The sequence below is a fragment of the Myiozetetes cayanensis genome, unplaced genomic scaffold (assembly GCF_022539395.1).
Source record: "Myiozetetes cayanensis isolate MyiCay16 unplaced genomic scaffold, myiCay2020 scf1, whole genome shotgun sequence".
NCBI lineage: Eukaryota > Metazoa > Chordata > Aves > Passeriformes > Tyrannidae > Myiozetetes > Myiozetetes cayanensis.
In genome coordinates, this window is record NW_026086604.1 from 115651630 (window position 1) to 115672543 (window position 20914).

The following is a 20914-nucleotide window of genomic DNA, read 5'->3' on the forward strand; positions in this document are numbered from 1 at the left end:
CAGATTGATGGTCTCTGTTATACTCGCGCTGCCTCCGACAAAGATGAACCAGTGATGCGTTTGACTTTACTGTCACCTTAGCCACTGAAGTGGCTGGGATTGCTGGCGTCCATATGGAATTATTTTCTCTCCCTGTACTGAAGGTGAAAAGATTCAGAAGGAGGGAGGAATGCAAATCTGAAGCAAAGGCCAACAGTCAGGTCGCATGCCACATAAAGCCACAGAGAACTGGTTTTCCTCATTGAGAGCAACAGCAGCCTAAAGGTTCGTTTGCTAGATAAGGGGAATTTGTAGTTCAAAGACAACGAGGGGGAAATTGTCACCCACTAGGACAGCTGTCATGGTAAAGTAAGTAATCTTTCCCCATATACTTCTTGGAAATCAGAAGCAAGAACATCAAAATAGCTTTTTGTCAACCGAGCTACATCAAATATTTATACAACCTAGTGAAAATAGCTTTTTGCACACAGTAGGATGCCTTAATAAAAAATGCAGTGGTAATGGAACATTTTCAGAAGAAGGACAGTGATTGCAACCTTTACTTTCGGAGCCTTTTCTTTAAGAAAGAGTGAAGTTCAAGATTAGAGATTGGGAAATGATACTTCAAATGCAAAGTGAGTCAAAATGCTTTGTTTTATTGTCATTCCTTACTGCCCTTTTGCAAATGAACTAAAGTTTGAAAGTACTAAGGACTTTTTAAACTTAGGCTAAGTTTCAGGAGCTAAATCTTGTTAAAAAAGAGATTACCAAAAGAGAATACAACTACATCAGGATCAGGAAATACCTTGCATAAGAAACAGTAGAAACTGGAAAGACCAACTCTCCATTTAAAGCTTTAGATGGCTGATCTTTGTAGACAGGTTGGGTGCCTTCTGCTGAATAAATATAGGCAACTGTCCTGCAGGTATCTGTGTGGGAGTTGTCACCCCAAAGTGCCATTATAATCAATGGGGCCTAGACCTATATAGTCAGTACAATTTGTGTTACAATCCACCTCATCCTACATCAGGATATGCAAAAGAGATCAGATACATCTAGATAAGATTGATACTTGGTGCTTCCTTTGCCTTAGTCTTCACAGACACAGTCTTCAGGCACCTGAGCTTCAAGGCAAGGTTCAGGGAAGGTGCAGGGCTAGCAGCAGTGGATGAAGATCAAGATAGGGAGTACTTTGGTTCCTGAGACCAAACTGTCTACGTATAAGAGTTCTGAGAGAGCTGGCTGGTGTTATAACAAGGCCACCCTTAGTCATCTTTGGGAGATCATGGAGATCAGGGGAGGTTTTCAACATTTGAGAAAGGCAAAGGTTGCACCTATGTTTAAAAGAAAGACCAAAAGGACAAACCAGGGACCTACAGGGTGGTCAGCCTCATGTAATTTCTGGTTGGATCACTGAATCAGTACTCTTGGAACATGTCTGGACACATGAAGAAGAAGACAGTGATTGGGAACAGTCAGCATGGATTTAACAAGAGCAAAACATACTTGAAACTGATTGTCTTCTGTGATAAAATGACTGGATTTGTGGATGAAGGGAAAGCACAAGATGTCATTTTGGGTGAATTCATTAAGGAAATTTTACTGTATCTCCCACATTATTTTTGTATCCAAGTTAGGACCGTGCAGCCTAGATGGGTAAAAAACTGGTTGCATGGCTAGACTCAGAGGGTCGTGGATAATAAGTCACACTTTACCTGGAGTAACAAGTGGAGTACCACAGAGATCTATCCTGGGACCTGTTGTGTTGAACAATCAGTTATGCAGAGGAGGCAACAAGGCTTGCTTGTGTCAAATTTGTGGATGGTCCCATACTCACGGGTGCAGCTGATGTGCTTCAGGACTGGGCTGTTGTCCAGACAGACCTGGGCAGGCTGGAAAAACGTGCCAGCAGGAGCTTTTTGAAATTCCATGAGGACAAATATCCTGCCTCTGGGAAGGGAGAGGCCTTTTCACTAATCTGGGTAGCAGCTCTGTGGAAAGGTCCAGGGCGGTGTTAGTAGTCAGCAAGCTGAAGATGAACCAGCAGTATGCCCTGGCAGCAGAGAAGGCAGCAGCATACCAGGCTGTAACAACAAGAATGTAACCAGTAGATAGAGGACAGTGACTGTTCTCTTCTGCTTGGTGCTCATTAGGTTGCATGTAGAACACATACTGTATCCAGGTTTGGGCCCTCTTTCGAAGAGGCCAAGGAAGGTATTGACAAACCAGAGCTAGGTTAGCAGACAGTCAGCAAAACAGAGAGAGTCAGTAGCTGGAGCACTTGTCCTATTAAGGAAGACTGAAGGAGATGGGTTGGTTCAGCCTGGAGAAGGGACAGCTGTGGCAGTGCCTGTGAGGAGACTATCAGAAAGGTGAATACAGGCTCTTGACTGTGGTGTGTGGTAGGAGCATTAGAAAAAGTGTACACAGATTGAAATAAGAGAGGTCCTTTTTGGATATAAAACCCCACTTTCTCATCATGAAAACAGTCACTCTTTGGAAGAGGCTGCTCAGGAAGTTGTACCATCTCCATCCAACTAGATATACCCATGAGCAGTCTGGTCTGTACTTGTATGAAACCTGCTTTGAGCAGGAGGTTGGACTGGAGACCTCATGACGTCCTCATCCACCTGAATTATTCTATGATTCCATGAAACTGTTACGTCATGTGCACCTTACCTGGTGGGGCAGCTCTAGAATATGTGTGTATAGACTGAAGTTGCTTTTAGATCCAGAGTACCTGTGTGATAAAGTACTGCTGGCAGGCTCAGTGCATCTGTCCATCTTCTTGTCTTTCCACACCTCTGTGTTCAGTTTCCCTGATATTCCTGCTGATCCTGACAGCATACCAGGGTTTGTGTGTGCCTTTTCTCCAAAATATGACCCTGTTAACCTTCTTTCTACTGCTTTTTCCTTTCCCCCCGTTATTCTCTGCATCCCAAATGCTTCATATGCAAAGGACTTAATGATCCAATGATTCTTTTCTTTACCTCCCCTTTTCTCTCCAGAGTAGTAGGTGGTCTGTAAAAGGGAAGTTTCTTTTATGGAATTTTCCCCCAGTATCACTCTGTTGAACAGACAGTACTCTACATTTACAACAGTTGTCTCTCCCTCATTGTTTTCCCCCTCCCAGTTTTCTTATTTTCTACAGATTTCTTTCCTAGCAAAAGAAATATAATAAAATCAGTGGATTGCAGGATTGATGGATGTATCCTTCAAGAGTAATCACTGTACATCCAACAAGGAAACAAAGCTATAGAATCATTTAGGTTGGAAAAGACTTTTGTAATCTTAAGTCCAACCGTAAGTCCACCAGCACAGCCAGTGGAAGTGTCTGCTGCCTGTAGGGTCTCGCAAGCTCAGCTATTAGTTTCTAAAACATTACATATGTGCCATGATATTCACATATGTGGAAGCTGTGAATTGCATGAGTGGAATGTTCAGCAGAATGAACCATAAAGGATGATTTATGAGTGAGTGTAAACACACACATGCTGATTGTGTTTTGATCGCTTATTAATTAGCTGGCAAATGCGTGGGGTGAGCTCAAGCTGCAGTTGTGCCAACAGTGTGACACTGAATTTCATTAAGAGAATTCACAACACAGGAGCAGTGCACTGGTGCTGTATAAAGCTCCCTCTGGCAAGATCTGGATGTCTGTGTCTAGTAGGGATCTATGGGTTTCTGCTTCCAGTCTTCGGTGCTGTCCTGTCATCCCTGCTTTGGAAATTGAAGGGTTATTTGTACACTGTGCATCCTGAAATAGATTTGGGTATGGGTTTGGGTGTTGGAATGTGATACACTGCACAGAAGTTCCCTCTTTGCAATGTCAGGTCTAGTTTTCATTCAAAAATGCACTTTTTTGAATGAAATATGGTAATTAAAGCTTGTACCCATGGCAAGCTTGCTCTGCCTGTGTTTTCAAACCTGTAACCCAGCTACTTAGTGATCTGACCTGTTATTTCACAACAAAAATGTCTGTTCTCTTTACTTGGATGAGAACTGATGAGTTACTGCTTTGTAGTCCAGCTCATCTTCCTTGGAGCAATGTGTAATAGTGGCTTGCTGTAGTGGTGAGGAGTCTTTGTCTCTATTCTAGACAGAGTTACAGGAAACCTGCCTGTGAAAACAGTGTGAAAGTAGACAGCGTATTTTTCTTCTTTCAGTCTCCCAACACAATCTCAAGGAGAATCTCTAGTAATTGGTTTACAACTTTTTTTCCTTCACAGCTGAACTAAAAATAAATATGCTGTGTTAATTTAGAGACAAGTATTTGCATCTCCTCACCTGCAACTTAATGACTTGACTGCAACTGCAGCAAAAGAGAGTAGGAGACTGTGCAAATAGAAGCAGGGGGGCTTGACACCTACAGCAACAGTCTTGCTACAGTGTGTGTGCATAGATGTATTCCTCCAAATGTAGGAATCTGGTCGGTTGTGAGCTTTGCCCACAAGAAATTTGTTATTTCCAGATAATAAATTGGATTTAGATCATGTAATAACATTAGAAGATGTTGACTGAGATTGTGTCTGCAAGAGGTAAGAAGCCTCTTAATCCTCTTCACTGCCTCTTTTGTGAAAATTGTTTCTGAGTTTGATATATGTTTTCCCTTGGAGGCAGCAAGGCTTTCCTGCTGGCATTTCTTGACCTCATAACATCCACCAGGAAATCAGGAGGACCCGATGAAACACCTATGCAGGCTTATCCAGAAGATTGTTATCAGTTCAGGAATCTGTCAGTCTGGCATGTGTGACTGCATTTCAAAAACATGTATCCTACCAGTGCAAGGAACATAGTTTTCCTAAAATTGTACAGAAATTATTGTGCAAAAGACAACACTTGGGGAGGGAATGAGAAAGGTCTTTATAATCAGTCATACAGGGTAAATGTATTATTCATACTAGAAAGGCTGAAAAAGACGCTCTGTGACAATGTGAGAAGAGTTTTCTCTGTTTATGAAGAGTACAGTCCCGCTTATTTACAGTTTTTCTAAATATAATTCTGTTGCTTCATCAGTTAGCTTATTTTAACAAAGGTGTGTTTTTTCAGTTATTTTGATTCTGTTACATCATGGAGCTGACAAAACATGAGCTATTGTGTATTGGGAGCTGATTATGGAGTATTTGGTTAAGCTGAAGGAGAAAGTGCTGCTCGAGTAACTTTAGTGGTATGTGTTGTCTGAAAAAGGGCTGAATGTGTTGGGAATGCAAATGAGAATAGAGAAGCACTAAACCAGATGGTCAAAATGCCTTCATAAATTGATTAAATAGTTATGAATGTATCTTTTCTTTGACACTGTTCAGATATGCCAGATCATCCTTAGTCCATGTAGAACACCGAGATGCAGCGGCTGCTCCATGTGCAGGGTTCTGACTTTTGTGAATGAATGGATATAGTCACAAATATAATAAATATCATAAATACAAACCAGTATACCTTGAACAACCCTTGAAAATAACATACTGACTTAATACATGGTCTTTAGTGTGTTTATAACTTCAAGTAGGTGAGCAGTACTGCTAAACTGAGGTCTGAATTCACTTTGCCTGCTCAGGATGGGAGAGCTGTGGTTTTCAGTGACAAACTGTGGAATAACAGGGTGGACAGCAAGGTTTGCTGTTAGGGAGTAGGACTGTGCTTAAAAACTGCTAAAGATTCATAGAGCTGGACTATTAGAGGACGTCTGTGAACTTTTTAGTAACATCCTTGGAAGAATATGTTATTAATAAATTCAGATGCCTCACTACACATGGAATGCCTTCCGTAAAGCTTACAGTCAACGCTGTGTTTTCACAGATTCTTTACATGGGACAATGGATGGAGTATTTCTCTTTGAAGATGTTCCTGTGGAAGACAGTAAACCCATGCAGGGCTATGATGCAATTGTGGTAGAGCAGTGGACTGTCTTGAAGGTATGATTTTTTTTTTTTTTTTTGTAAATTAAAACACTCGAAGACTGTGTGGCAGACTCTCACGTACTGATCTGTGCTCCAGCAGTGTCAGACAGGCAACTGAGGTAAAGGGATGGAATATAACAGGAATGCCAGTTAACCACACTCTGGGTTTGTACAGTGCACTTCTGATTTTGATAATCTTCATCCTTTTTTCGGTGGGGGGGTAGGAAATGTCAGCAGTGGTGAGCAGTGAAACTCAGGGCTACCTGTCCCAAAATTACAGATGTCTGCTAGATACACTGTAAAGAGGATCTCCACTGGTTGTCAGGGCAACATGATCACACCAGTCACTGTAGCACTGCAGTTCTAAAGAAGGCAGCCCTTTAGGTAGGCTGAGCTGCAGCAGGAGTGCACAGACAACTGCCTTGGTTTCTGTCTGACCTCCTTCTTATGCTGAAAGAACTGTGTATTTTGGGTAAGTCCCTGTAAACAAACCACGTTTGTCATAGCCTGGCTTTCTACAGATCCAAGTGCACAGTCAGATCAGTAGAAAGATTGTTTAGATCAGACCTGTCTGTACTGATCTGCCACTGCAAATTTGATACACAGATAGATATTTGAAAAGCTGGGCTTAAATTCTTTGTGACTTAAAGCAAAAAAACATGGGGGAAAAGAGGAAGTTGTGTAACTCATGGAAGGTTTTTTTTTTTTATTTTATTAATTGTCTGCTAGAAATAGATATTATGTATCTATAAAGGCAATACCTGATGTTATCACTTAGAATATACTGTAAATGGTGTAAAATCCTAAGACAGACAATCCATCCTTTTGGTGTACACATGTCGTAAGAATGGATTAATGGAAAATGGGACAGATGCTAGACAAAGTGTGTAAAATTCCAGGAGACTAGGATTAAGACTTTTGTTAGTAGATAATGACTTTTCAGTATAGCAAGAAATGACCATATAGTAACAGCTAGAAACAACTTGTAGAACAGTGTAATACATTAATGGCAGCTTTTCTTGTTGCTGATGGGCATCTGAAAAAATGATTCCTATATTGCATTAAATGTTAGTTATGACAGACTTGACTGTAAATTCTTGTTCCTTTTTTGGGGTCAAATTATGGTGTTACCACTCAGGAACAAGGTTTTGAGATAATGACAGATGGTTGCATGAGTGCATTAGGTCAGGGCTGATCAAGAAGGCAAACGTTAAGAAGCATTAATGTTAACCATATGTTTAAAACTGTTAGAAAATGAATAGAGGGTGAAACAGCAAACATATACTACTGCATACTACTCTGTAAGCTGTGTTTGACAGCACCTTATTTCAGAAGGTTATGTTAGCACTGTAGTTGTTCAGAGAAGAGCAGTGGGGGTAATCAGTGATACAGGCAGCTTCCATATTAGGAAGACTTTACACGGTGTGTCCTTTCAGCCTGGAAAAGAGAAGAGTTGCGGGGAATGGAATAGGTAGAGACTTCCTAAATCATTAGAAACATGTAACAGGAATTGTTTGCCATCTCTTCCAGTACAAGAGCTAAGGACTGCCACGTGGCAGTAGTCAGGGCAAACAAAAATGAGATAATTCAGATAATTATTTATGCAGCAGATCTGTACAAACTGGATTTCTTTCAGTAGAAGCTAAACCAGACGTGCTGAGAGGAAGTACACAAAATATTTGGGGCAGGTATCCTACATGATTGACCTAATATATATTACTTTTCCTTAGCTGTCGCTTACAGGCACGTTGGAGAAAACTTTCCGAGTTATAAATGGATTCTTGACTCGAACCAGTTTGGCTCTCAGATAACCAGTGAAAGGTTCTCTGTCTCAGTAGGATATCACATCACAGTTAGTCATAATGGCCCCTTCACACGTTCTGGTTTGCTCTTAGTGGACACCAGAAAGTTTGTGTCAAGCTGCACGACAAGGACAGCACCTGCTAATGGGGATCCTGTGATGGCAGAGCGCTGGCCACAACTCTAGGACCCAGCAGAAGGGAATTTTTTTGCAGGGCCACTTGGAGTGTTATAGTCCTGGTAGGTGGAGTATCATTTGCTTTCAATTCTAGCAATTCCATGCTGGAGACACAACAGCTTAGGGAATCAACCTCCCAGTGCCATCTGGTGTGTGAGGAGATGCTGTACTGCTACGCATCGTGTCTGTGTGAGGGCTAATGCGGAGAGTCTCCTGTTCCAGACATAAGATTTGGGATGTGCAATTTCAGGAACTGACTTAGAGCATATACACAGCTTGTTGGTGTGATCAGATTATCCTCTGTTGTAATTAAAAATTTGGATGCTGGGTGTTCCCTGGCAATTTTGCTCTTTTCCGATCAAATGTGGTTTTTTTGTGGACATTATGAATATGGTGCCCACCAGAAAATGGAAGGATATAGAGAAGAAAAAACTTGCTGAAGGAAAGATGTTGAGGCATTAGGGAACTCTTTCAAGGGTTTTACCCATTTAGAGAAAGAGCAGAGCTGACCACCTCTGTTTTCTCCTCCTGACATTTAAATAACTGCCAGGATATGTCATGCCTCGTGCTTTCTGAGACATAATAGGTATAGGTAGGTAAAAGTCATCAAATTGATGAAAGCAAGGCTGGAATCCAGGGGATCTGTGGGCACTTGCATAGTGTCGTACCTAAAAACCAAGTTACCTCTGTGCAAACCCTGTTGAAAGTCACCTTTATTTGCCATAAACATGGAATATTGCAGTGCAGAGGAAGGGACTGTAAAATGGGGAAGAAGACAGAGTTCACTAGTGACAGAAGATGTCCGAGAGCTGGTAAAGGCTTTCTTTCTGTTATGAGAGCTTCAAAGTATAATAGTCAAGGAGGTAGTGATGGAGCAGTGGAATGACTCATTAATGTAGAATTATTTTTTGGGGGGATATAAGTTCAGCTCTGATCTAGATTAACCGTTTACATTTGTTGTTTTCATTTGTACTAAGGCAGTGGAAGAAGGGCATGATGGGCAGCATGACATAAATGAGTATAATGGATCCTTATTTTAAATTTGTATCAGATTTGATTATCTGGATGAGCTGTGGAGTTGTTCAGATGTGGTCTGAACTGAATGTAAATTTATTGTGCTGTATCCCAATTAAGAAGAAACAAAAGAATCCCAGCCACAGCAAAAGAAAGCTTTTTTAAAAAGGAAGGCATGTAGCAAATATTGATGCCCTTTAGAAAGAGAACCTTTCTAAACGAAAAGGTAAAGGTTTGCTGTTTAGCCATGAACACAAAAGAGAGGGGTTGGCACACCTCTTAGCAGAGAAAGGGCTGCCTTTTTAATTGCTAAGGCTAATAGATAAAACAAGCTGAACAGTGTGATGCACTCAGTATGTGTGTAAAATGTCAGTTTGTAGAGGATGTAAAGCTCGCAGCTGTCACAGTATGTGGTCCCGCCAAGCAGCAGACAGGATGTAATAGCTCTGAGTAATTTAACTCTTTCTTCTCAAAGTAGAGCTCTGGTATCCTCTACAAATGACCACGGGACTTGTTATGATAAAATATTGTGTTCATCCTTATCCCTTTAACTCTAAAAATGTCAGGACATATTATTTCCACTGCAGTCTCTGAGATCTAGCCCTAAAACTTGTTTGATGGTTTTAATTCTGCTTGTGTAGGCAAATGTGGGTAGACAGTTATGATTAATCAGAGCCTGCATGATTTCCCTCTCCCGAACTCTACACCTTCTCTTCCCCATTACCTAAGACAAAGTAGCTAATATTGTCTGTAAAATTGAGTGCTATAACGTTTATTTTGGATTTTTCCATTGTTCTGCCTCCAAAGCAGTGTTCATTTTGAAAATACTGTCCTTAATTTACAGGTATTCTCTCATTGAAAATCTTCAGCTGGTGATTCTTCACTTTGTATTTGCTGCTATACCATACCTTTGATGTACTGACATGAATTAAGAACTCAGATATATTGTGGTATTGCCATTTCCCTGGCAGACTTGAATGGGGTCAGTCTCCACCGTAGACATGGTAAACCTTTTAAAGTGCGACATACCAAAAGATTTAAAAATTTATCTCTGCTGAGCCTAGGTTGCAAGTTACCTTAATGTAAGCCTTGAAACAAATTCTCTGGAAATGAGGATTTGATTTGTCTGTAAATCTGATTTAGGTCATATGTCAGCTAAGCTATGTTCTGCTGTCTCTGGCCACGGGAGAAAGGCATGACCGGGTCAGCCAAGGGGCTGATGGCAGTGGACATGAAAAGCCCAGAAGAGCCATGTGTGTGACCTCTTTACCACCCAAAGGACATATATGTTGCCTGGGCATAATAATTCAGCAGTGTGCCCCTTGTTGCTTTTTAAGAAAAGCTGAACAAAAACCTTCAGGAGCCTGTTATCTTCCAAAGGTTTTTATAATTCTACTTTCATTCTTTTATGTAAGATATGGAAGCAGGATATATATACATATACATTTGTCTGCTGAACTCAGCAGGCATATGATCTATAGAGGATTAAACCCCACAGGCTAATCTTTCATTGGTTTTGATGATAAATTTAGTAATAAAATCTGGAGGTATGAACTTGGAACTCCCCTGACAGTTTCTTGTGGTGCTGGCAGTATTGAACATCTAACAAGGCAATTGCTTCTTCCATGTGTATAAAGGGCACTTGAAGTAAACGGGCTGAAAAACACAGGGTTTAAACCAGTATGAATTAAAAAAACTCCTTTCCTGTCACCTTTTCCCTTTTCCCTTATCTGTCACAGTGTTCCTAGGTTTGTGACAAGATCAGAGATAAAAATTAGTTCTCTGCTCACCCATAAAATTTTTCAGGAAAAAGTGAGCATACGAGCTCTGAACTTCCCACTGAAGAACAAGGTGAGAAAAGGTGTTTCAGTTCTCTTGTATGCTTCCTATAATGCCACACAGGGCACAAGTCATGTTTCTTTTCCCCAGCAGATCCCCTTTAGCCAGGCAGTAGTGCCCTGGGTAATGCATCTCTCTCTGAGCATTTTGAGGGGCATGGGGAGCAGGTGCTGGGACCCCATAAATCGCATACACAGCCCGCACATAGAAGGGCAGTGCCAATATTTGTGTTCCTGCTGCCTGCACTGCTGGTAGTGGAGGGTCTGGGCTTCAGCTGTTTTGCTAGCATGGAAATGTTCCATGATGGTGGAGTGGTGCACAAAGCCTTTTGGCAAAAGCCACATTTTGTTTGAGAGTAACTTATAACAGAAGGAAATTATGTTGGGGAAGCTGCATGGGAATGATTGAGCTGTGTGTGGTACAGCACCTTGGAGTATGCAGGCTCTCAGGTAGTGTTTTTCTGTGTTGGTTTTTTCTCCCAAAACAATTGATGGACAAATGGTAAAGTCAACTCTCCCTTTAAGGTACACAAGTGTTGCAGGAATTGTGAAAGTAAAAACTGCCAAAGTTATTTAGGAAAATGTACTGATGGGCTGCTAGATCACATTTATTTCATGTGCTCCGTGGACAGTAATGTGGTGTTGTCCCATTGTGTGTATGTTGCCTGTGCAGTGATGAGTTTAACACATTACACAGAATGTTTCCATGTTTCCTGTGTGGAGAACCCTCTGTATCAACACACTCACCTTGTGCATCTTTGGCTACCAACTCTGTGCTTCTATAAGCGCAGAATTGTGTTGCTGTGCAAATGTTATTCTGTGTTACAGGTGCAGGCAATATCAGGAGCGCTCAGATGTTTTTGTTAGTTTATGTATATGCTAGAAAGTAGGATTTGCATCCACAGAATTCACTGAGAGAAGTGGGCTTTGTGGGCAAAGAAGGGTTTTTTGGTTATTTTTTGATTTACCCTAGATGTGGAGCCAGTTGTGAATGCTGCTCAGCAGTCTATGTCTATGTGTGTATTGAATTTGTGACTGGGTACATCTGAAGTGCAGGAAAACTGTCTTATCAGGATGCTGCCCCACATAGTGTTACAGCCTTATTATATTCTCTAAAATATTTTAGATTGCATGAATTCACATAGGTATTAGTAATCATAAATAACTGTAAATTGCATATGCCCAGAGTATTGAGGAAAAAGCCCTTCTGTGGATTTATTTATTACTTTTGTGCTCTATTACCATTCCACTAAGGTCCCCATCTGGCAGCTACTCTGTGTTGGTCAGTGCCCCATCTGCTGCCAAAAGCCACTGGTGGTTTCTAAGAGTGCAGCAGCCACCCCACACCTCTCTGCCCTACAGCTAATGGATGTGTAGCCAGGTGCTGTGGAGTATTACACATGGAAATTTAGGAGCAGCTCAGTACTAGAGGAACTTAGTCCAACTTCTATTGCTGAAGTATTTTTGAAACTTCTCTTTTACTTCCAATAAATGTTTTTAATGGTTCGATAATGTTGCATTGTTAGCAGAAATTACCTTTTGGAAGAAGTCTTGAAAAGGAAAAAGGCAAATCATTCACAAATTTAGAGCTTGTATTTAATCTTCCTGTCGGCTGTGTTACTGCAAACATAAAACATTTGCAGCACACTTTTACGGGGTCATTCTCACATGGCCTGTATATTCAATTTCTCTCATTTTATTTTTCTTCTTTTCCACTAAGGTGCAGGTCGTACTTTTGCCACTTCCTCTCTTCAGTGCCCTAGGACAGAAAAGCTTTAGCTTTGGCAGTGTTGGGGACTGGTAAGCAGCCTTGGCGGGGGTGCACGTTGCCACCCTCCTGGAATCTCCCCTCTGTTTTCTGTAGGGATCTGGGTTTGAATGCAGTGCCCATTTTCTGCAACAAACAGTAGGTTACACTTTCAAAGCAACTTGTGTTTTTTACTTCCCATCCTCTTTGCCATCTGTCAGTAGATCTTGGTATGCAGTCTGTTAGGATTTGCTGATAAAGGTTTTATTAAGATTTATTTAATGGGATTTTCAATCTTCCAATCTTTAGTCCATGTTGGAAAAAATATTAAATAGTGACAATCCGTAGCTGCCTTGTAACTAAATCACTTAGCCCAGGAAAGAATGATTTTTAAAGAACTTCTGTCTCACAAGAGCTTAGTAGTTGTCTTGTTTATTACCTTGCTGTGGTTAAAATTGCTGCGGGGAGGGGGGCAGGGGGGAAGAAAAGAAAAATTGTTAATGCAGTTGTTTGTGTGGCTTGCCCTAGATATTATTCTTATCTCTTTTTTTAATCTTTTTTTTTTTTCCTAATGAGCAGAAGGAAATGTGAAAGGCAAAAATGCTGAAAACAAACAATACAGCTACAAATAAAAAGAATTCTTTTCATGTGATGCAAGTCAAGGGAAAATCCTAGCTCAATATGCTCTGGCTTCTTGACACTCCAGGTGTGATCAGAGATTACTTATCATCCACAGGAGAGTGGGAAGCAAGTTAATTAAAATTTTCCACCCTTTCACTGAACGAAATGTCTCCCAGTTTGAGACGCATTATTTGAACGCTTCTTTTTCAGGAGAGCTCTGCCACTTTTTTTGTACTTCTGCTGGTGTTCAAATCCAGTATTTGCTAGCTAGAAAGAGCATCACACTCTCATCTGATGGAACAGTATGTTTGAAACTGTATTTCCATTGTCTCTAATAATAGTAGGTAAAATAATTACTGTATTAAATATAAAGCAAACACAAGATGACTCTTTTCCTCTACACCCGTCCCCCAGTGTATTGTTTGTTTAGAAGCATTTTTGCTTTAGAAAGCATTTAATATGACATCAATTAAAGGTCTCTATAGCTGTGACTCCTGCTGGCACACAAATTCCAGTCGTGGGACAGGATTACAAACGATGATTCAGGAGGGGGAGGGAGAAGTCATTTCTCGTGGTCTTACAGAAAGCTTCAATTATCTGTATTTGCAAGTAAGGAGCTTGAAGCCCATGTGGATTACACCTGTTTATTCTGGAGTGAATCCTTTCTCTTGTCTGTCATCTTCAAACTCAGGCAATTATTAGGAGTGGTTTATTCCCCAGGGACCTGGGGAAGAGGTGCAGTGACTGACGCCAGCGAAGCGCTATGCAGGGTCGGAGAGGGCTTGTTGAGGGGCATGTGGAGCTCATGTACATCTCTGCATGATGGATACACTTCCTTCCTGCAAACAGCCTAACATGTAGATTGGGCTGTTGGGTACTGGCACACAGGAAAAATAAGAGGTCACCTTTTTGCCAGATCTGTACAGAACTCTTTCAATGGGCGTGTTTTGTTTTTTTTTTTAAATTTCCAGATTCAAAAAACCCATTTCTTTAGGCCTAATTGACTTTAATCTTAAATGTATTCTCTGGTAACTTTACCCTTTTGAATGTGCTTACCTGCTTGTTTCCTTTCTGCACCATTGGATAGTGAAATACACCATCATCTGCTACAGATGATACTTAATCCTGACAAGTCAGACAGGTCCAAAGCCAGCCTTGTCTCGCTGCTCAGAGCCTGCAGGGACACTGGGCTGTGGCAGGAGTGATGGCGTGTCCCTGAAATAATTTGGCTTCTACAATAGTCAAATGAGCTCTGCGTGGTATTGATGTCCTTCCTCATTGCCGTAATCTCTCTCTGATTTCTGACATTTGTTGCGCATCCTGATGCAAGGAGAAGGTTCTCCCTGCTAATCACCCACCTTAGGCAATGAATTCAAAATAGAAATCCTCTTTGCAACGCAAGATGTTGCTCGGGGCACAAACAAGGTCTGCTGTGCCAGTCTTTCCTGACCTGCTAGTCTTCCATCTTCTAAATGAGTGAGCTCCTTCTGGTTTTTCCTCTGCAAACACTGTTTGATGAAGGGAATGTTTTAGTCAGGTCCTTTTATGTGGCACCTCATGGCAGGCTTGCGATGGTGGATGCTCTGACCTTATTCTTAATGATCATGTTGCATATTTTCATCTTTATTTTCTGTAGGCGTTGTTGACCAATCTTACAAATCTCAGCGTGTTATTAATATGTTTTCTTGAGACATTAGCTCTTAAAGGCGTCTAGATATGTAATAATTTTTGCATTACCTTTGGACACTCTTTTTAAAGACCGGAAAGAGGGCAGAAATATCCATCTTACAGAGGGAAGTTGGAGTCAAAGGAGACTCTGAATCTGCCGTTATCACTGATGCACGATGAGTCCTGATCGCTTCAGAGGACATGAGTTAAGGGCCACGCGGTGTTGCCCCCCTCTGGCAAGGTGTCTTTCCTCTCCCAGAGTTACAAACTCCAGTCTGTACATGGTGTAAAGCAGCAATATCTCTCTAAGACCCCAAAAGGCTCTGTATAGAAATCAGAAGTAACATTAGTAGTGTTCTCTTGCATGCGCTTTCTGGGGTAGAGCTTTTAAACATTCTCCCTTTTAAGCAGGAGTGATACAGCTTCTTCAGCTATTTGCATTTGTAGTCATGATCAGGTTTTTAATAGGTATAGTCAGGCAGCCATTCAGTGATAAAGATACCAAGTGACCTAAATTACATTTGTTAGAAGAAAGGAATAGCTGAGATTGGAATTCACTAAAATACCTTGAAATGACTACAGCAGGATTTGGATTAGTTCTGATCAAATGACTATTTCATTACTGCAGAATAAATGGATTTTTTTTGGAGCTGCAAAACTATTGTGCCTTCCCCAGTGTTGAGAATTGGCAGTTAAAACTCCTTACGTGCACATGAAACCTGTGTAAGTGCCTGAGATTCTTGGCAAATATAATTGTTATTCCAATAGAATTTATTTAGATTTGTAGAGACTAGTAGTTATAATTTGTCTGCTTTCTGTTTATTAAAATTAAAAACTAATAAGTAACCTCTAGCATCTATTTGTTACATTACTAGAAGCCTTCACAATCAGACACCTCACTGGAGCAATCTTTGTCGAAACCCCAGTGGTTCTTTCCATGTGAATTACAGGGTCTGCCATTTAGTTGAAAGAGAATCAGGAAGGCTCTGCTGGGTACATGTGCAGCAGGAGCCAGACTTCTGTGCTGAAAGCGGTGCTTTTGGTCTCGCCCACAGATTTCCTGATTCAAAATAAGAAGGCAGTGATGCGTATTCGTGGGTGATGAAAGGCATAGACTTGTACTTATATTTTTTTGTTGTTGTTGTTGTTGGCTATTTTGCTTTTGATCCACCACGGTAGAGTGCAGATACTCAGGATTTACTGTAGCCTAGACAAGAGCAGAATCCGAGCAAAGCAGTGTTGTCATTTTTTAACTACTTGAACATAATTTTGCTTTGGAGGATGTAATTGATAACATACAGTGAATTTGTCCTGTTCAGATCTGGAATCATCTAAAGCTAGATGGATGACTCAGGCAGTGTAAAAACAAGATCACAGATGTTTACCATTTTAAACAAGCTCATTTAACAGTTTGGGATGTACGGGCAATCGATCTTGTGCCTCGTGTTTTTGAACGTTTTCCTTCCTGCCCAGCTGAACATAGAAGATGACCCGCTTCAGTACAAAACCCTTTCTCCCTCCAAGAAAACCCACAAGTGTCTTTTTTTCTTTCTTTTTTTTTTTTTTCTTAGTGTCGAACAGAATGTCACACTCCAAGTGGTGATGCTAACTGTTGATTTTCCTTCCCCAGGGAGTTGAAGTGCAGACAGATTACGTTCCACTGCTGAATTCCCTTGCCATGTACGGCTGGCAGCTGACGTGTGTGCTTCCTACTCCCATTGTGAAGACAAACAGGTAGGGAGGGGGCGGGTGCTGCCTTTTGGCCAGGGAAGTTGCTGTACAAGCACTGCGGTCTGCACAAGCAATTCCCTGTGCCGTTAGTGTGGATTTCCTCACAAACCCTGCCTGCTGCAGCTGTTCTCTCGGTTTTCTCAGCATCACCAGCCACATGTGGCAGGAAGCACGTGTCTGGTGGGCAGAATACTGCAAGGTGGCAGTGTGGTTTCTGCATGGATTTTCTGGGTACTGTTTCTACCTCTCTGTAAACTCCTTGACTGTAAAGTTCCTGCTCTGGATCTTCCAGTAACTCCTCTTAGAGCAAAGACAAAATGTGTGATAATGTTTGGAGTGAGATGTTGTCTATATGAAGAAAAGAAATTCTATTCTTAATAGATTTCTGTCTAATGCTGGTGATACAGTCTAGCTGAGCAGAACCATGTGAGGCTCAGAAATAATTGCTCTAGTAGCCTTGTTTGCAGATATAATAATTCTGTTGTCTGCTTTGCTATTATTAATATTCTGAATTTTTAAATATAAATGCAAGTCATTTAAAAATACTCTTCATAACTGGTGAAAAACAATTATCCCATTTGTTAATCATAAAGATGCTGCTTTCTGAATTTTCACTGGTCAAGAATATATTTCTGTTTATATACATACCAATAGAATCAGTCATGATTTCCTATCTTTAAAGAGTAAAAACACGCAGAGCTCTTTATGAGGTCTAGATGAAGACAACTCCTACATATAAAAACCTAAAAAGTAGAGGCCATCTGTGCGGGGGAAAAATGGTATTTAACTTTTTCGTACATGTTTAAATACAGGAATGAATAGAAAATCACAATTACGATTTGTAAGCCCTATCTCTTAAAGATATATATGATTTTCTTTCTCTTCCAGCTTTCTGTATCCCACTAATAGCTTCAATAAGACAGGTCAGGCTGACAGTGCAGAAGGGCACCCTCCTAATCAAACTGCATTTGGTTGTTCCTCCTGCTGTGCTGCAGACCTGTAGGCAGCACCCATCCCCATTCCAGATCAGTGCCCTGGGAGAGAGGGAAGGAGGGAGGGAGGAAGCACTCTGAGACACACAGGCTCCGGGGTGCTTGGGTTTCTTCCTTTTTGTTCCAAACAATTTATTCTGTGTTTACACACTGATGCTAAAACATTCAACAAAACTGTGTCACAGGCTGACAGGCTCTGTCAGGCTGAACATTTCCCCCGCCCCAGCCCCGCAAAATACCAGGCTGCTCAAAGACACTGGGGACAGGCAACACGTGGATCATTCTTCATTTTGTTCTTCTTTGACCTGCAGAAATAAATGACTGAGATGGATTTTCGCTTTGAATGATGCTGGATGTGAATTTAATTCATTCTCAGGAGTGTGCATTTGTTTCTTTTCAGGGAGGGGAATTTATCTACAAAGCAAATTGTATTTCTTCAGAGACCTTCTTTGCCCCAGAAAGCAAAGAAGAAAGAATCTAAGGTAAATAACCTTGAGTTTCTGGTTTCTTTGGGTTTTTCTGGTGGTATTTTTACATTGTAATTGATTTCCCATAGAAGGAAAAATGGCCTATTTGGTGTTTCTGTGATACAGTAGCCAGACACAAGGAATGGAACTGTTCAAATGAAAGAAACAAAAAAAATACTCAAATGATGTGAAAGCTCTCTCTTAGATTTCATTCTCTGTTGAACTTGTGGCTGCAGAAGGGATGTAGATTTCTCTTTATGTAAACCAGCCATAAACCCCCATACATGACCTAAAATTCTCTGACCATATTCACTGCCTGCAAGGTAGAACCAATACTGTTTTCTCTCACCCAGTGCCTGTCTTTTTCTTTTCTGTTTAAATTGCACTCTCTCTCTCTCTCTGTTTATTTTGGTAGAGCCTAGCACAATGTAGGCCTGATCTTGGCTGGTGTTTCCATCTATTGTGTGAATGTTAATGAATTCTGCTACAGTTTAACCAAAAAAAGCCTCCTGAATCCAGCTAAATTATTCAAGGACATAGCTGACAGCTAATGATGTATGGTTATGGGTACATGCAGGTATTCCCATTTCCATTTTCAAATGTGTAGCTGTGGGAACCCCTGCCCAAACCTGTCAGGCTGTACAGCTGAGAGACTGGGAAAGCGATGACCTTCCTCCAGTACTCAAATTTGCCTTGCCCTTTCAGTATGGAAGGGATCAGGAAAGCCAGATGAAGTATGGAAAAGATCCCTGAGACCACACGAAGATGAGGGTCGGATTAATGCAGCCTTGTTTGCGTTCTGGGTCCGTGTGCTTGGGTGGGTGCTGCCCAGCCCGATGTCACCTGCAGGAGTGGGGCCCTTGAGGCCCTGCAGAGCTGAGCTGGAGTAGGAGATTAAAAGTGCTCAGCAGAGCTGAGCACCAGGAGGGTTTTACCCAACAGTTTATAGAATGCAGATAGTTTTCATCTATAAAGCCCTCACTGTTCTGGAGCCTGGTTCTGAGAGAGTTGTCTTTTTGATACAATGCAGAGCAGGGGAGTATTTGGACTGACTGAAGTAGGAGAGAACTGCTGGGAGTGTGACTGTGATTTAAGGACGTACCTTCTTTCATCAGCAAAGCTGGAGCGCGGAATATTGTGTTTATATGTTACAAAGCCCATCTTTCTTGGTATTTTTTTCTCTCTGTTTTCAGGTGATAAAAGGGATCTTGGGATGAGCATTAGAGTGCCTGTATTTGGTCATTCTTTTCCTACCACTGTGCATGGTTTTAGTGGAAGTGGTGGGAACCCATGTGGTTTTATGTCTTCAGATAGAGCAACTAGTATGATCCTGATTCCTTGTATTATAATAACACGTACATACCATCCAGATGATTCAAAACTTTGTTTAAGTTTTTTTTTCATTCCGGGTTATAAAAACTTATTTAACAATGTCTGGTTGACAAAACAAAGGACTTACTCATTGGCAGCATTAAATATACAGGCATATTTGAGGGCAAGAATCACTACAGCACATTTTCATACCAAAGGTCAAGGAAAAATTACATACCTTGATTATAGTTATAGAAAGAGATGTAAGACTGGTTCAACATCTGTAGGTGGTTGTTGTGAGTCACATCAAAGATGCCAAACCGGGCATTTGACTAAGTTGCTGAATATTCTGCACGTACAACGTCACGGGCTCTCAGTTGTTTTTTTTTTTAACTTGACATGTGGCGTGTCTAAAATGTTTATAGATAACCCTGTGGAGGAGGGAAATAGGCTGGTAAGATTGAAAGGATATTGCATTGTTGGAAAATGATCCACCCTGTCTTTGCACATCATCCAACTGCTGCTCAGGGTACCTAGAGGAACAGAAAAGGAAACACACAAGGGGTGGTACAACTTGCTTCTCTCTTCAGTAAGTCAGAAGTACACTTACTACTGCAATATTCAGTCAGTGATGAGGTAATCATTTTCATTCACTTTATACAAAACTGATGCTATTTCAGCAGAAACTGGCTGAAAGCATTTTTGTGAAATACAGCATAAATACCTGACTGAGCACACGTACATTTGCATGTACACACACAGTCTCCTACAGTTTGATCTTTATTACATTGAGGGCCCTGATCTTACCTTCCGTCAAAGAGAGCTTTGAGTTAAGGGGAACAGTGGATGCCCAGCACTTCTGCAAATCAAAGAGGAGAAAACTCAGGTGCCTGAATTTTAAACAGTTGAGCTCTAGAACTGAGATGTTATCGTTCCTCTTTCTCTAGGTTGCAGTGCTATTGAAGTAAAAGATAACTTCCTCTAAGTAAAACCGAGAAGAATCTTGTGAAAGCCAGTTTCTTCTTCCCCCCCAACTCCCTTCCCCTCTGCCTTTTCTTTTTACATTAAGTTCTGGCCAACAGAAGGAAAGAGCATTGTTCCAGCTTTGTAATCTAATAATCTTAATAGGTTTTGAATGGCTTTTTGACTGAGGAATAAATAGCTAGATCAAAAATTTACAAACACAAGATCTTCTGACCAACTTCAGCACAGATCTGGTTTCTCTGGAGAAAATGGCTTTTGGAGCACGGCTGGATTTAATCAATGTCCTCATGAGATTATTTACACCATATAAAGATTGCCTCCTAACCCACCCCTGGGCACTGCTGACAAAATGGTCATGCACGTTCACGTGTACTTAGCAAACTTGTGTATGATTGGAACCCTGGAGCAAGTCCAGAGCAGGGCCACAAAGTTGATAAGGGGACTAGAGCACCTCCCCTGTAACGATGGGCTAAGGAAGTTGGGGGCTGTTTAGTCTGGAGAAGGTTGCATGGGGACCTCACAGCAGCATTCTAATATCTGAAGGAGGCCTACAAGGAAGCCAGACATGGAATCTTCATCAGGAACTGTAGTGATAGGACAAGGGGAAGGGCTTCAAACTGTATGAGAGTAGGTTTAGATTAGATATTAGGAAGAAATTCTCTACTGTGAGGGTGGTGAGGCACTGGA

The 20914-nt window shown here is 41.2% G+C and overlaps 1 protein-coding gene across 1 annotated transcript in view; it reads left to right on the forward strand.

Annotated features, from left to right (window-relative positions):
- The window catches only part of RFTN1 (raftlin, lipid raft linker 1), a 98036-nt gene that overhangs the window by 73899 nt on the left and 3223 nt on the right, over positions 1 to 20914 (forward strand). Inside the window, exons 7-9 of the mRNA XM_050321361.1 lie at positions 5776 to 5891; positions 16373 to 16476; positions 17866 to 17947. Of these exons, the coding sequence (XP_050177318.1) occupies positions 5776 to 5891; positions 16373 to 16476; positions 17866 to 17947 (302 nt within the window). The remainder of the gene's footprint in view (positions 1 to 5775; positions 5892 to 16372; positions 16477 to 17865; positions 17948 to 20914) is intronic.